Raw genomic sequence first — 18,433 nt, forward strand, 5'->3', positions numbered from 1 at the left:
ACAAAAGGCTCTTTATCTGCCTCTTAGCCCAGGCCACAGTCATGCAGCCAGACCTGGTCCATAAGCTGACACTAGATCTCCTCTGGTCAACACCATCCCCTAAGCTTATCTCTCCACTACTGTAGTCTGTGAGATATCCCAATGAACGCCAGCCCAGGCTGTACTTAGTTGGAGTACTATGACACATTGGCCAGTCAATCAGGAGCCAGTAGATGTCAAAGACTCCCCACAAAAGAAAGACAACTCTATAAAATATCCTGGTATGAGATAGAATGTAACAGAAATGTTATTTTCTGGCTCATTGTGTGTATTTCATCATTCAGATGTAATGTAAATCTCTGAAAAGGGATACATATGACTAAAGGCTCATGCCTGAACTAGTTTTATCTTACAGCTTAGTCCCATCAGCTGGGCCTACTGAGAAATCTATGCAAGGAAATCTGGTTGGTCTGGACAGCGTCAAGCAGATGACAACGGGTCAAACAAGAACCACAGTATGGTTAAAGTACAGTATATCAAAGCTGTAAGGTGTATGACCCACTGTGGATGCCTCCAGTAGAACTGATTTATAGGTCAACATTGGATTCCACTCATTAATACCAAAGCAACATTAGATGGATGTGGTGCACATTATTATTAGGATTTGCACTGTTTTGAAGGTGCACTGTACCAATTTACAGATGAAGGTCAGTTCATTTTTCAAGAGGAGCACTAGTGTATGAAAATAGCTACATCATTTCTTCCTCTACTCTGCAAACGGTAAGTAGACTGCACTATAATGCTTTTTTATCTTAGTGGACAATGCGCTGTCTGGAACTTATTTTCTATCGTCATAAGGGAGACAATGGGCTACAACTTAATTTTTACTCTAATCTAGACTTATAACATTGCTCTCTGTGTACAGTGGGTTGTGAGACATGTCTGCAGGGACGGCCTAATTAGCGCAACACCTAAGCGAAAACTATTCAATACCGTCACTCTTATTCAGTGCAGTGCAGTTATTAGTCAAGCTTAGAGGACATCTCATTTCAGTAAACATTAGGTGATAGGAAAGATGCATCGTCTGAGTTTTAATAATAGTTTGCTTATGAGTTAATGATCCCAGAAGTTCGAATCGGTCAACTTCTTTCAAACTTTACCGCAGGGTTGAACTTTATTCTCAACCTTTCCACTCTTTTTATCTAAGTGCATAATGAAAAAATCTTCCTGCTTTCATTATATTTCTCTTCCATGACCCTAATACTCTTCCGTTCTAGCTCTGTAGTTATCTTGTCAAATACATCTGTAATAATCTCAGTAAGCATCACATTAAACCTTTTACATCATGTGCCAAGACCATGTTTACACTCGCTGTCTTTCAATCGGCGCTGCTGAACCAGGCTGGAGCAAGCAAGAACGCTGTGCTTATTTAATAAGTGTTTGTTTATGTTTATGACTCGGTCTCCTGACAACACACTGTCTGAGCGGAACCACAATCTGAGCACGTAAGGCCCACCCCAATCTATAGGTGAACAAATGAGAGCCAGGGTATCAGCTGGTTTAGCCTGTCAGTGTGCATAGCTGCAGGCTGATGAACGGACAGAAACATTTTTCAGGCTCCCATAATGCCTCTTTAGTCCTCCAGTCAGACCATAACTCTTTATGTTTTTTTCTAACTCTCACTGTCATGCATATGCACTTTATCATCCTGAGGCGCCTTAAACCCAATTTATCATGTAAGGTATAATTTAACTGTTCTCTTTTCATTGTAAGTACACTATGCTGCCAAAATAGGGCAGACAATATGTCCTCATACTTTTGCAGAGTTTGAGTCTGGGGCCTGCTTTTCATTGTTTGGGCCCCTTGGTTGCAATGAAACAAAATCTTTACTCTACAGCAAACAATGTTATTTAAGAGTGCACCAAACTTTGTGAGTTTGGGGAACGTCCTTTTCTGTTTCAACATGACAATGCTCCATCAAAGCCATGCTCGTAAAGAAATGGTTTTGCTCAGGAAATTTGATATTTTTCATCATGTTCTGACTTTGTATGGACTAAAGACTCAATCAGAGATAGGTGAATCAACCATTATGATGACTACTACTCACAAGTTGCCGTCCTAGTTGCCATGCTCAGACAATTCATTGGTATATTTGTGCAAACTTAAACATTTAAATTCATACCATATACATACTTGAATATATAACACTGAATTGAATATATTGGCTAATGCAAAAAAGGAAAGGAAAGTAGGTACTTATCAAGGCCATACTGTAGCTATATTTAAGTGACAACTGATTCAACTAGCAAGAGCTAAAAACACTGTCCCATGGTTACGATTTGTAATAGTCTCAGTTGCAGTATCGTTACTTGGTAATGCAGTTGAAAGGGATTTTAAACTTTTGCTTATATGGTGCTGTTAGGACAATGTACCCAAATACATTCGACAAACGAACTTTGGCCAAAAATCCTATTTCAATGAAGCAATGGTAAATTTAGACCGCAATGAAAATCTATTTTAAATACTTGCGAAATGAGATGACTATTTATCACCACCACTTCAAATAACAATGTACAGCCCAATCACATCAGTTCTCGTAGAAAAGCATTTATGAGAAATTTCAACCAATGCTGAGAGAACACGATAATCATTACTCAACTTTTCTGCAACACTCAGCATATATGAATGGCGAAAAAAACAGTACATTAGAATTAGGACAGATGTTCCCAGGGGCCCACCTGGACTAGATTAATGGTTATAACAAACCACTGGGTCCTTCCTCCTCCAGCACAAGTCTCCTCAGGAGTCTGTCTGCATGTGTAGCTGACAGATCCTCTGTTATGAGCGATGCAAAATGAGGCCTCACAGGCCCGACACAAGCGCTGCAGGCCAGAGCGCAATCATCACCAACACACACTGACACACACACACACACACACACACACACACACACACACACACACACACACACACACACACACACACACACACACACACAGACACACACAAACACACACACACAGACAATGATCACTTGCTCCTACAAAGGGCTAATCAAATGGCAGGGTCCGTAAATCTAACCAAGACACAGGTATGCAGACACTCTCAGACTGGCTGGGTCTTGCAAGCAGCAGTAGCCAACTTGGCAGGGAAACATGCATGATGATGACAGTGGTCTAATGTTACGAAATAAGGATGGGAACACACTGCACATAGGGTTTGGTTTAAGTTTACAAAAACAAATTAAGAATGTGAAGAAAAGTGAAACATTCTCAAAGAGATAAATGTGGACAAGGCAGTCTCACTGTGTCAAATTCCCTTAAAGATGCATGTTAATGTGTTTGTGTGTGACTTTATCAGTATGTTTACAGTATGTGCATACAAGTGAGCGTGCAACTTTGTATTGCTCTGTGCTGTGGGTCAGCAGTTAATGCTGAGTGCGGCATTAACAGCGTCACAATCTGGGATAATATTCCCAGCAGGACCACCCATGTTAGAAAAGCCACTGTCAAGTTGGATCAAAGCATCCACCAGTGGTGGTCCTGGGATATAAGATCATAAAGCATGTCGGAGGGACAAAAGACCTTTGACAATTCTTAAACATTAAAATTGCTCAGCAACCTCAAGTTAGCTTCCAATTGAGAAACTTCCCGTGTTGCCAATGAATGCTTCTCATCTTCACACTGGTTAACCACAATCCAAAGAGTGGTGTGTCCTTCTCCACTGAGGCACGAATGAGGAGATGCAACTTCACTGGAATTACTCAGTAAAAAAGAACGCTAAACATATTAAATACATCTACAAATCAAAGTTCAATCAACATCTGGACCCCAAATTCAAACATACACATAAAGATTGTATATTTCTGTTTTTGTGGTGCAGATGTTTGAACTTCATGAGATGTTGTAGATGAATTTAGTATTAGTGTGTGTATACATATCATATTTCCGTGTGCAGGATTGATTGGTCGCTCCTCAATCAAGAGATCCTCAACACCTCTCATTAAAGCCGTTATGGGAGAACTAATCTAAAGGGAATTAGCAAAATTTGCTCAAAAACAGTGTGTGCTTAAAAAGCCTATAATGCCACAGAGTCATGAACGTTTTATGTTAAACATACACTTCAGAAGATGTCTATCAGTAAGCAATTAATTAATTAATTACTAAAGAGATGTATGTACAGTATGTAATGCTACATGTCTCTACAGATTAAATAACATACCTCAATCCATAACAGGTTTAATTTAAATGTTCCTAAATCATCTATTGGTTGAACAAAATAAAGAAATTAATATTGTATAGAGAATTAGAACAAACATTGCAATCGCAATTATTACAGAAATGCCAGCTGGTTAATTCTTGATTTTAATTACATTTCTGAAAAAATGAAGAATTACCACTTATACTTTTGACATCCCTGGCCATGACATCACCAACAGGACATTTTACCAGGTTGATTTAAAACAGGCAATTACAGCAGGTGCAACCTTGAACCTTAAACATCAAAGTCAAACCTTCAAGAGTTGCCTATTGTAAGTGTGTTATCAGTAAATTTAACATAAGTCAGTGTAGAAGAAAAGGAAAGGGAAAATCTGCATGCACAGATGCAGTATGTACAGGGATACACCAGTCACTACCTTTCCTTCCCGCTGCCTTTGGCCTTGCACGTGCATTCCATCTAAATCCAGCAACAGGCAGCCCAGCAGCAAGTTCCATCCCACATGGTAGAGCATGACTGCAGGTCCGTCTGCACTTCAACTCTGTTTGCATTGTACCCACACAGGCAGGCCTCTGCACAGGGAGGCTGATCCAGCTCCCAGCAGACACACCCACACACCTACTGGGTGCACACCCTTCCACTTGTACCAACCATACACATTGTTCAGACAATACATCTAATCTGACACATGTAGGAGACCGTAGCCCGGCCCATTAGCCCTTAGGGTGGCCAAAGTGCTGAGAAAGGCTAAAGACAATAAAAATTTACAGGAAACTGTCAAGAGACAGTTCTTGATTTATAGGTCACTGTTTTTTCACATTTCTCTTGGACTCACCCACATTTCTGCCCTACCCACTACCCGAGCAACAGACAACCAAAACAAACAAGCAAACAAACAAACAAACAAACAAAACATCAAAATACTAAAATGAATAGACAATAATAGGAAATAAAAAAAAGTTAATATAAACAAATATAACCACGACTGTCATTGGTTTATATCCCGTTATATAGTTAAAATCACAGTTAAACTATTAGAAAATGAGAGACAACGGATTGGCATTTCTCCAGAAAGCACTCGCTAGATTCTCTGAGTTTAAACTTTATATTTTCAAAGTGCAAAAATGACATCACGTCATCTCCTGGCTAAAAGTATTCTGCTACGCAGTGGTTCCAAAAATGGAAAGAAACGGGCAAAGCTTTTAAATAGATTGAAAAATTGAAGACCAATTTCTTCTACAAATGTAGTCATTTAAAGGATCAACACATTCCGTCACTTTCAGCCACAAAAAGGTCTGAGCGTGCAACAGCTGTCATAGCACAGTGAAGCTTCTAAGTCCAGACAGTTTCCCAGTGCTAAGCTAAATGAACTAGATTGAGGGTGAGAGTGATCATTTGATCACAGCGAGCTATTGGCACAACACACTGACCGCAACATCATGGACAACTAGAAAACCTGCTAGAGTGAATAACGGCTTCTTCCATCTGACGGGAAGCAGAACGAAGGAAAACAGGGGAGAGCGATGATGAGAGGGAATCCCCACTGCTCTCACACATGGCTGGATTGAGGAGTTGGAGAGGGAGCGTCTGCAACACAGCCAGATCTGAGAGAACAAAGAATCTCTGGAGGGGGAAAGCCACAGCGCGCAGATTCAGCGCAAAAAACAGAGTTAAGGGAACATTCAAGGGAAAATATTCACCACGGATTGTCTGAGGTTGGCTTGATTTACACGACTCTGTCGATATAAGAGGAGACCTCCTGACTGTCAACGGAAGCATTGCTCCACGTCAATTAGGAACAAAAGGAGCGGTGGTCTATTATAAACAGCGGTGTAAATAAATAAGAGGAGAGGGAGGTTGATTCGGGGTGAACAGAACCCCTGTAGGCACTTCAAAAGTGCAAGGCAGATGTGTTCAATGATCTCTTTTTCATTCTAAACAACTTCCTCGCCACATAATGGCTTCCAGAGAATTCTGCTGCTTTCCCTGAAAACGTAAGCCTTGTTGCGTTTTCAGAGCGGGACCTGCTGTACCGTAGGGCAGTCAGTCCTCGCGGAGTTGGTTTGGACTGGGAAGAAACTCTTGTGACAATCTCAGCTGATTTATCTTCACAGGTCAGATACCCCACTATAAATTACAGTTTTAGTGTCTTGGGGCTTTTCGAGTTCGAGGAAAAATGTTCCTCGCCTCATGGTGACGAAAAGAAACAAAGAACTGGAGAAAGAACTCTTCCTTTCCTCTGTTAATCCGCAATCTCCTCCTCCTCCTCCTCCCCTCTTTCAACAACCCACTTCCTCTTGTACTCCCTGATTTGAGGGCCTCCTGGCTTGTCTGTAATTACTTGATTTGACATTGGAAACAATTATGAACATCGCCAAGCAGATGCAAAGTTACTGCACAAAGAGTGTGTACACATGAAAGGAATGCTTGACAGAGTGCAGAAATGTCCTGCCGATTTTAAAACTTAACTATGGCATTCAGCTGCTCTTTTACCTCTTTTTTTACAGCCAACACAAAACACAGTTCCTCATCCTTGTGCTTCAATTTGTCAAATCCGTTTGCTTAAAGTGTTGTGGGACGTTGACTGAGTCTTTGATTCATTATTCAAGTCAAAATAACCCCCCCCCCCCGCCCACTCACACACACATAAAAAATACTTTCAGATCCTTCCTGCCAGATGGATTGTAGGCATTGTTTCATTGTTTCTCCATTATGCTTAATGAAAATAGAGCCCTGTATCTTGCTGTATACTGTCTGTTGCTGCTCTGACATCTTCGTGTTGAAGTGTGCCATCATCTTACTGCAAAGTCAACAGTTTGGTTGAAGAACTCCAAGCGTGAACATATCTCAATGTGTTTCACCAGACTTCAGGTTCAGTGATTGAGACTGTTTAAAACAGGTTCACTTAGTGCGCTTTCACACCTGCCATGTTTGGTTCGATTCAAACAAACTCAGGTTAGTTTCCACCTTTGCTGAGGTTCGTTTAGTGAGAACACAGCAATCTTACTAGGGTGTGGACCAAAAGCGCATCAAACAAGCCTACAGAGACCATGCTTAAGGAAATACTTCACTCATAAGGAACCGGCGTTCATACTGCATATACATAAACAGTGCATACAAATTAAGGGACCACATTAATCACACGTGAAATTTTGATGATCAAATTATTCAAGTTGAAAACCTTTACATAGTGCAACTCAGGAGTGTGTAAGCCTGTATGCACTTCAGACAACAAAATCTTTCTCGGGGTATCTCCTCCTAGACCTATATCAGGGCATCAGTAACCCGCTGGATAGTCTGTGGCGGTACTTGGCGGCGTCGGATGCACCGATACAGAACATCCCATAGGTGCTCAATTGGATTTATGTGAGGGGAACAAGAGGGCAAGTCAATGCCATCAATGCCCTTGTCATCCAGGACACTTACACACTCTGGCCACATGAGGCATTGTCCTGCACCACGAGGAACCCATGACCCATTGCACCAGCTTAATGTCTGACAAAAGTTCTAAGGATTCCATTCGGGTACCTAACAGCAGTCCGGATACTACTGTATTGGCTATGACAATGAGCTCTGTGAGACCTTCCAAGGTTATGCCTCGCCAGATCTTCACTGACCCACCACCAAACCGGTCATACTGAATAATGTTTCAGGCAGCATAGCATTCACCACGCAATTCCAGACCCTTTTACACCTGTCACATGTGCTCAGTCTGAAATTGCCCTCATCTGTGAAGAGAATCTGACAGTTTGGTCAGAAACATGCAAACCAGTAGCCTGCTGGAGGTCAGTTTTCAGGGCTCTGGCAGTCCTCCTCCTGTTCCTCCTTGCACGAAGGAGCAGATACTGGTACTGCTGCTGGGTTGATGCCATTCTGTGGCTTTGTCCTGCTCTCCTTGTGTAACTGATTTTCTCCTGGTATCTCCAGTGTGCTTTGGAGACCGTGCTCGATTTTGTAAGTTTGCCCACTTACAAAGAAATGAGCGGTCTATAATTTTAAAACTAGGTTTATTTTAACAGTGATTGACAGAATATCAAAAAGAAAATCCAGAAAATCACATAAAAATAAATATATAAATTATTTTGCATTTCATTGAGTGAATTAAGTATTTGATCCACTACCAACCATACAGAATTCTGGCTCCCACACATTAGTCCTCGTGCTTTAAAAAAGTATTCATAAAAAAACAAACTAGTGTCAGGTATATAACACACCAGTCTCAACTTGTTACCTGTATAAAATACACCTGTCCACAGAGTCAATAAATCAAACTCCAACATCTCTATCATGGGCAACACCAGAGAGCTGTCTAAGGACATCAGGGACAAGATTGTAGACCTGCACAAGGCCGGAATAGACTATAAGACCATTGGCGAGAAGCTGGGTGAGAAGGAGACAACTGTTGGTGCGATTATTCGAAAATGAAAGAAACACAAAATTACCATCAATCTCCCTCGGTCTGGGGCGCCATGCAAGATCTCACCTTGTGGGGTATCAATGATCATGAGAAAGGTGAGGGATCAGCCCAGATCTACACAGGAGGAGCTTGTTTATGATCCCAAGGCAGCTGGGACCACTGTCACCAAGAAAACCATTGGTGACACACTATGCCGTAATGGATTGAAATCCTGTAGTGCCCGTAAGGTCCCCCTGCTCAAGAAGGGACATGTACAGAACCGTCTGAAGTTTGTCAATGAACACCTGAACGACTCAGAGGATGCTTGGAAGAAGATGATGTGGTCAGATTAGAACAAAATCAAGTTATTTGGAACAAAAGCAAGTTATTTGGTATCATAGTCAATCGCCATGCTTGGAGGAAGAGGAATTCTGACTATGACCCCAAGAACACCATCCCCACAGTCAAGCATGGAGGTTGAAGCATTATGCTTTGGGGGTGTTTCTCTTCTAAGGGGACAGGTGGACTTCACTGCATCGAGGGAACTATGGATGGGGCCATGTACGATGAAATACTGGGTGACAACCTCTTTCTCTCAGCCAGGTCCGTAAAAATAGGTTGTGGAAGGGTCTTCCAGCACAACAATGACCCTAGAAATACAGCAAAGGCAACAAATGAGTTGCACAAGAAGAAGCAGGTTAAGGTCATGGAGTGGCCTAGCCAGTCTCCGGACCTTAATCCAATAGATCTCTGGAGGGAACTGAAGCTCAAGCGACAGCCTCGAAACCTTAAAGATTAGGAGAGGATCTGCAAAGAGGAGTGGTCCAAATATCCTCCTGGGATTTGTGCAAACCTGGTCATCAAATACAAGACACGTCTGACCTCTGTTCTTGCCAACAAGGGTTTCTCCACCATGTCCTGCTAATATTATCCTTGTACTTCTACTCTACTATCCATGTGTGACTATTTATATCATTGTCTTATAATAGTTCCTCTAAAGTAAATGTGTAGGGGGGTCGGGGGATTATGTCACAACACCATCAACACTACTTTGATGAATCACTTTGCTCTGTTTCTGATATGGTCATAAAGCATGACATATAAAAATAAATCACGAAAGAACTGTAACTTAGCGGATCCATCATGTTGGAGCCAAACCCAATGGGAATTAAGTTTTGCACGCTGGCAGAGCACCATACAAAATCACAAATAAAAACCCTGAGGACCTGGCAGGTCACTCATCTACTGCTGGGCTTCGCTGGAGTTTCTTGGCTGGCTCCAGCAGATATGTAGAGACATCTAGAGTCTGTCGGCTGAAGAGGTCTGTCAGCACGTCTACCTGGCTGCTTCCTTCTCTCTTTGTTGCCAAAACCACATTTTTTCATGAGTTGAGCAACCCCAAAACTCCAACAGAGCAGCATGTATAGGAGAACAAGAGCAGAATTAAGTGAGCAGCTTCGAGGCAGTGCATATTTTATGGCACAGGAACATATTGTTTTTGGCCAACAATGTCAACGTGACAGTGATGTAACCAATTAAATCCAACATTCACAGTTAAGGCTTAATATCAGCTTTTCATCCATACACCAGTGCACAAATTGGACAGCTCAGCTCTCCAAACAAGACAATGATTCAATATCCAAAGCTCAGCTCCATAATTATAGTCTTGAAGGAGCAGATCACTTCCCCCTGAGTTTTTGCGCTAGAGGTAAATACAGGCTCACCTGTCCGCCTCATTCTCTCTACCAGCAGGGTGATTCTGACCTGGCCCTGACCTCTGACCTTCATTTTGGACAGCTGCTGCCTCTAGCCAAGTGAGCAGCAGAAAGAATGTCATGATTAGTCCTAAAAGACTATTGACAATGACTGGTCTTAATGCTCCTCTAAACAACATACTGTAAATGCTCAATGTATGACCACATAGGTTAAAGGGGGTGGTTAGAGACAAAACTCATTTCCACATCTAAAGATCTACTGACCATTTTATTCTGTTTGGTTCAGTCTCACCGCTCGCATCAGTTTTGTTTTCAGCAGAACAAAACGTGATTAATAAACTGTACACCAAGTGAAGGAGTTCAAGTGGGTCTTGTTTTTAGTGAGGGGACAATGGAATAGAGATTGTCCAAAGAATCAGAGCCGCGGGTGGTATAAGATTCGCTTTGTCTACCAGTCGATTTTTGTTCCGATATGACGAGATTGCAGTCGAAATGGGTTTCCTCAGGAGGGTTGCTGAAGTTTACCTTACAGATAGCGTGAGAAGATTAGTCATCCACGAGGAACTTGGAGTTCCATGCCTAGAAAGGAGCCAGTTGAGGTAAGTGGGGCATCTAGCAAGGAGGTGATCCAGACACATCCAGCTGGGAGGAGGAAGACAAAGGAGTAGGTGGAGAGAGGTTATATCTCCACACTGGCATGGGAAAGCCTCTGGATCCCCCAGTCAGAGCTTGTAGATGTGGCCGGGAAAGTGTAGTTTGATGTCCCCTGCTGGAACTTTTGCCCCTGCGAACCGACCCCGGATAAGCGGTTGACGATGAATGGATTGCCCTGCACCAAATGTTAGATGGATAAAGACTAATTGGTAAAGAAAATTAAACCTAACCAGCCAACAGGGTAAAGAGGCATATACATCTTCTTGTCAGGATTTTATAGAGTTCAAACCAGAGCTACAAGAAGAATATAGATCAATCATCAGGAGGACACAAATACAACATACTTTGGAATGACTGGGAACCTATACTTTGTTCATAGCAGCTTTGAAAAAGGTTAAACACTGCATCTTAACCAACACTTAAGCTTTGCCAGGGCATGCAACTTCCACCTATAGGGTCAGGTCATTTAAAAGGCAACTGCTGCCAGACTACATAAAATACTACATGGACCCCAGTGTATTGACAGAGTCATGGAGTAGTGTCAAAATGATGGATCATTTGTTTCCACCTCTCTGTTTTTGTCTCGCCTCACCAGTAAAAAGCCATTGTTTGACAAGTTTTATGAAAGGGGCGTCTCCAGAGACCCGCGGTGGAAACACTTGGTTGTGATATGGAACAGGGGATATTACAACCACAGGAGTGTGCATGTGTGTGTCTGTGTGTGTCTACCTTCCTCTCTTTCTCTGACAGACTCAGCTTTAGGGAACAAGTGCACACGGTGTTAGAACTATTTATAAAACTGAAAGCCCTGGGAGAAACTGGATTCACTCTTGTGGTGACGTCCAACGTAGAACAAACAATCAAACACATGCTCTGTCATGCTCCATCTCTCCCTCTCTTTTTGACACACATACAAGCTGTATAGTCAAAGAAAATCCACATTTATATACACAGTTTAATTCACTAAAAGCTTTCTGATCGAGAATGAAGATCACGATCACTGCTGACCACATGAATATGGATTTATATGTCTATAAAAGGTATTAAAGCCCCTGTAAAGCACCTAATCCACAACATCCTTCTACTTATATCATTTGGAGAGTCAGTTGCATGATAGTAAGCATCTGAAAAGAGTTTGGCATATTCATCAAATATATTTATCTTTAAATTAAAGATATTGTCATTTAAGTTTGATAAACTTTATAGAGATTCAGTTTATATGAGGCGGGCTATGCTCCGGTTCTTATTACACAATAAATATTTTGAACCAATAACGGCAGTTCTCTGCCTGAACGTTCTATAAAAATACAATGACTGTTGCCATGGCGACCATTTAATAGGGCCACACACACACACACACACACACACACACACGGTGTTATTGAGACAATCTGATATCATATTGATTTTTACTGTTTTAGACCAGGTTTTCAGAGGCTTTAACATGATAAAAAATTGTGTGGCAAACTGATGTCTTTACCAAAAGTCTTAAGTGATTCAGTTTATAATGATACAAATCAAAGAAAACTGGCAAGATCTTTACACAGAAGCAACACATGTTCAGCATTTTAACTTGATAATATATGTTAAAAGATGCAAATTGTTACTTTGGTTTCGGAAAGAAAGTGATTGTAACTAATGTAGGCCAAGTCCATTATGAGGGTTCAGAGCCATCAACATACGCTGAAAGTGCATAGCTTTGGCTCTGCAATTACACGTTAAGCTAAAAGGTCCCTGACCTCCAGGAGTGTTTGACATCCATCGTGCACACTGGAGGAGCCGTGGATTAGCTGGTGGAGTGCCACGTCTCTGAGGAGAGAGAGCACCTGTCAAGGGAGGCGGTGGGCCCCAGACAGGACATGCATCAAAGTCAGGAAACCCCAACAACGTGGCCCCACATTCACAAATGGAACGCTTCAAAGACGACAGCAGCAGACCTTAGCGAAAGAGAAATAGATCTTGTTCATGTACTAGTGGTCTTTTTTTCCCTCTCTCTCTTTCAAACGCGTAGATTGTGAGGAGAGCCAGAGACCGGACGGCTAGTACCTCCACAGGTCTGCTCTGTGTGGATTTAATGAGAAACAGGTTGCAGGGAAACAAGGACTAAAGTCTAAAATCCATCCTTCACCACTTCCTTTACGATAAGCTGTTATTAACAATTACCTTGACCGTTAATCCGTTGATTATTTTGTTGATTCATAAATAAGTTGTTCAGTCTGTTTCATGTCATCACATGTCATTTCCAAGGTGAACAGTTTAATGCCTTGTTTTGCTTGTTTGGTCCGACAAGCAGCTTCAAACCCAGAGATATTCAATTCACTATGCTATACAAAGCAGCAAGCAAGGTGGTTTTAAAAGAATAGTTAGACATTTCAGAAAACACATCTGCTTTCTTGCAAAGACTTTAAAGAAACGCTGGATACAATTACCGTACCATGTCTGTACGGTGAGCATGTAGAAGGGTCACTATCAGACACTGGCAATGAGAACATAGAAAGATGGATGGAGAAGCTGAACAGACAGATTCTGACGCAATAAAAAAAATGTAAAAACAGAAACAGATGAATGGAGAGAGAGAGAGAGAGTTAATGAGGAAGAGATGCAGCCAACCGAAGAGATTTCAGTAATATTGAGTCAGATCTACAAACACTTTAAGCAAGACAACAGCACAAATAGAACAGTCTGCATCTACATTATCACAAAGGCATCCCAATGCCACCCTGATGGAGTGCTGGCAGTGCATGGCATGGTTTGCTGTCTTTAACTCCCCGCTCCTCTGGCTGTACATTACTGTATATACTGTAAAGGGAACCAGATCCTCCTTGATTTTTTTCAGGCACTTTGCATGGACGTGAAATGAATGTAAATTTAAACCAGCTTTGCTATTCCTTGGTCTTGAAGCGCACGGTCTTTGCTTTGCTTTGTTTCCATTTCCAACATTCCACGAACAAGGTTTATTCTCGAAGTGCCAGTGTATACAATCGTATGTATTTCAGGAACTGTGTTTTGTTTGGTCAGAGAGATTACAATATAGTGTGCGGGTAGTCATAACAAAACCGATCCCTGAATGTACAAGCGATCTCACTGTGCATTAAGATGTACTCATTGCTTTTAATTAGTCATCATCATCATCATCAACACAAGTTTTACATTTCTAATTAAATGTTATTGTTACATCCTTAACCCGTTCAGAGCCCAACTATGAACTAAACACAGAAGGAAAATTGCAATGGTGGATTTCTTCTCTAACAGCACTCAAAGATCATAAGAACCTTTATTTATACAGGTAAATCCCATTGAGACCGAAGACTCTTTTTCAAGGGAGACCTGTTCCCATTCCCACGTTACCATTCACACACACATTCATACACCGATAGCAGGCTAACTATCGACATTCACACGAGGCAAGGTGGGTGAAGTGTCTTGCCAACCCTTTGATCATCAGCCGACCCGCTCTACCAACTGAGCCACAGTCGCCCCGATGTTAAGACGAGACACCAGGAAATAGTCAAATGTTCTATAAATTGTCTTAAGAGACCATTAAAAAACATAAATGGATAACTAATATCCATAAATGAAGTGATGCTTTGAAGCAATATGTATAAATATTGGCCACTTGAGTGCTCACACTGAATGCAATGACACTGAAAATGATAAAGAAGAAGAAAGCAGCATTACAATTGTACTGTACAACTACAGTATGTACAGAAAACGAGAAGAATAAAAGCAGATGGAGAATATGTCTGTCTGTTCTGTAGTGACGATCGGTTCTATTTTCTGTCACTGAAGAGTCTCAGTCATAACTACAGTGAGCAGATACTTGTCAAATCCTCCTCCAATGATATCCAAACTGCTCATTACAGTATGTATGGATTTGTCTGACAGCAGCCATATGGAAAATAGGATTTTGAAACTGCTGAGCAAACGTTGTAATACGCCATATATCCATCGTCTGATTGTAAGTCAGATTGTGGATCATTCAGTTTATTTTGGGGTTGAATCAGGCTTAATTCATTTTGTGCCTGGCAAGCTTTCCTTTGCATATTTAGTTTTACCCTTCATTGCAACATCAGGTCAGGGCTGATGATGAACTGTTGGCAGGAAGTTGAAGTTAATGGGATCTTTGAACACACAGACCACAGCACGGCTGCCAGGAGTGACTGACACCTCCCCCATCTGGCTGCCTGCGGGCACATCAGTCCTGCTGTCATTCCACATGCCAACCCAGTCTCACAGGGAAATGTGGGCTGCACACGCAGGTTGTGGCTGTCCTGAACATGAGTTTTATGTCAGATGTTTATTTACAATAAAGGTAAGATTTTTTGCAGTGCAGATATTTTACCCACTTCTGCCACGGCAGCTCGCAGTATACTTTTCTGAACATAATTAACCCTTCACACTAGCGGTCTGTCTCTCGCCCACCAGCTACTTGAGGAAATCAACACCTTTTAGTTCTACCAAGCTCACTACTTGTGGTGTGTTTGATCAATATTTCATTTATTAGTATTACTGGTCCTGATTATGGAACATGGAGGGAAATATTTTAAATAATAACAATAGATGAACTGCAGATCATACTATAAACAATTGAACCAAACATTTTAATTACATTGTTTTTTGCAAAAGTTCTAATTATTAGTATTATAAAAAAAATAAAAAAATAATATTCAAAATCACAACTTCAATAAATTCCCAAATGGATTTTCTCAATAGAGACATGAAACATGCTAACCAAAGCTGTCATTCATCAAACTAGACTTGTACTTTCAGCACCCAGATGAACCCTTTTCTGCAGTCCGCAACAAAGACCAGTGCACAGACAGGTCAGGCATACAGGCGTCTCACATGACACACACGAATACACACACACACACACACACACACACACACACACACGTAATGTGCAACCTGGACGAGTCAGCCAAGGACAAGAGGCTGGAAGGCTGGTTTGTGCCCAAGGCTCTGCACCGCAGCACTAATTAATGACAGACACTCGACTGGTGGTTTTACAGACTGAGACTGACAGGCTGAAAAAATCCAGTGAAGAAAAGAGCAGTGGTTGGTACGCCCGACTGTAGCTGCCTGCCTGCCCATCTGTCCACAGCTGGATTTAATCACCATGAGGACTGGTCAGCCACGGCCCACACTCTCCTTATTTGTTTTTAACACCACAATGCACAGGGAATGTATAGGCAGTCATACATAGGCACCAGAGTATCCTACTTACAGTTCTGCCTAAGCTCAAAAATGACTCGTCCTCGGGATCCCCCAGCAGGTGCTCTAGGTCATTTGAGGACAGCAGCATATTCTGTGGAAACACAGGGGACAATTTCTAAATTTGAAAACACAACACAGTTCAAAGCTAAGAAAAAAAAGATGAATAACCAAACACTCGTGGTTATTAAATTCACCAGACTGGATCGAAAATACCACAGGAGTCAAGGCAGTTTTTGTTTCTAAAGCCTCTGATGATCTTCTATCATGCCTCATAGTATATAACAGGTTGTGCTGTCAGAGTATTAAGTGCAGGAGCCTGCTTGTCTGGGCTGTGGGCTTGAAAACCACATCTGGCTTTACCTTAAACACCTTGGTGATATGTCTGAGCTCTCTTTGCCTTTGACATAAGTTTAGGAACAATACTGAAAATAAATCACATACAATTCCTTGATCTCTTTTTTCATCTTTTCCATTCATCTTTCTCTCACCTCCGGGGTGTGTTTGGTGCGTGGGGAGCGAGGAGGTTTGGGGCCAGCCTCACCACAGCGGGGCGGGTGGAGATTGCACTGCTGCTCCGCAGAGAATGGGTCACCCATCAGAAAAGTCAGCTGTCTGAGATGACCCTACAGAGTCAAAACCATTAAGCACAATGTGAGCAGTCAATTGAAAAAAATCAGATGTATCGAGATATGAAGTTACATTTTGGAGATTACAAGTAACTACACAGACACTTAATCCCACTACTGATTCACTATGGTTTGGGTCATTTTCACATCTTAATAGAACCCTTTTCACACCAAAATTACGTGGTCGACACAGACAAAAAATAGACGATTGTCCACATTCACACTGCAAGGTCTGATCACCAGCAGTGCAGTGAAGTGAAGACAGACAGACAGACAGACAGACAGACAGACAGACAGACATATCTTTATTTTACAGTTACAGTTCTGACCCCCTGTCTGGACCAAAAGACGCTTTTTTTACTCGCATAGAGAACCGCTATCATTTCCACTGCAGCTGTCTCACTGGCTCCACTATCTGCTTCTCACTGCAACACTACTTGAAGCGAAGCCTGTTCACCCGGGTGTGACGTTCACATCAATGAAGCAGATAAATACTCTGGTCCATGACAGAGTCATTGAATCAGGATTGAATGCCAAGTTTCACACTGCAGACAAATGTTAGATGTTAGCAGGTTTAATGAGGTTTTTGGGCGAGTGTGAAATGGACTTCAGAAAGATATGTAGGTCCAAACTGGACTATTTTTTATTGAAGGGTGAAGGTATTTTAGCTTTTGTGTCTCAGCTGTGTCTTGCATGGCACTAGCTATAATCTCATTTAAATTTTGCCTCCAGTGATGAACGATCCAAGTCCGGTTGTTGGGGTCACAGCAAATGGGTTTTGGTAGACCGGAACTGATATGAACTCGTGATATCAATGGTCATGATGTCATTTTTCAAATGAAATATACTCATAATTCTCTGGTTTCAGCCACTCAAATATAAATCTTTGCTAGTTTTCATAGCTTTATTTTATGACGGGCTAAATATCTGGGTTTCGGACTGTTGCCTGTAAAAAACTACTGATTTGAGGTGTCACCTCAGGCTACAGGAACTTGGGAAGGACATTCCCACTCTTTTCAAACATTGTTACAGTTGATTAATTACTTCAAGTAAATAATACCATATCGCAATGTCAAATAATATATGAAATACAGCAGCTGTCAATGTTTAGAAGACATGCATTTATTTTGATAGGATTTTTCTGGCAGAGGGGCACAAGGTTTTTGTTTTTTCTTCTTCAGAAAGCATGAAACATCTCGGAAACATTATCCTTCTATATAAATCAATGCATTTCTGCATCAGATTAAAAAATACCCCCATCTCAAAGCAAGTTCCTTGAAACCAGTCATGTATGTCTGCACTCTCCACTTTCTGCAGCTCTCTTTGAGTTGCAAACCTACTTATAACACACATGTTCCGGAGATGCACTGTATAGCTTGTCATGCATGCACATAATATATACAAAGCATGGAAGGATGAGCCTAGAGAACACACACACACACACACACACACACACACACACACACACACACACACACACACACACACACACACACACACACACACACACACACACACACACACACACACACACACACACACACACACACACACACACACACACACACACACACACACACACACACAGAGAGCTAAGTTGGGTCATGTATTTCACTGTAGTTCCCAGG

General features: G+C 41.7%; 1 protein-coding gene across 1 annotated transcript in view; it reads right to left on the minus strand.

Annotated features, from left to right (window-relative positions):
• LOC307265080 (uncharacterized protein) overlaps positions 1–18,433 on the minus strand; it is a gene marked incomplete at its 5' end in the record, with an annotated part of 103,645 nt that overhangs the window by 48,555 nt on the left and 36,657 nt on the right. Inside the window, 2 exons of the mRNA XM_080046651.1 lie at positions 16,190–16,270; positions 16,668–16,802. Of these exons, the coding sequence (XP_079902777.1) occupies positions 16,190–16,270; positions 16,668–16,802 (216 nt within the window). The remainder of the gene's footprint in view (positions 1–16,189; positions 16,271–16,667; positions 16,803–18,433) is intronic.

This window comes from Ammodytes marinus (genome assembly GCF_949987685.1).
Source record: "Ammodytes marinus genome assembly, chromosome: 18".
In the NCBI taxonomy this organism is placed as follows: domain Eukaryota; kingdom Metazoa; phylum Chordata; class Actinopteri; order Uranoscopiformes; family Ammodytidae; genus Ammodytes; species Ammodytes marinus.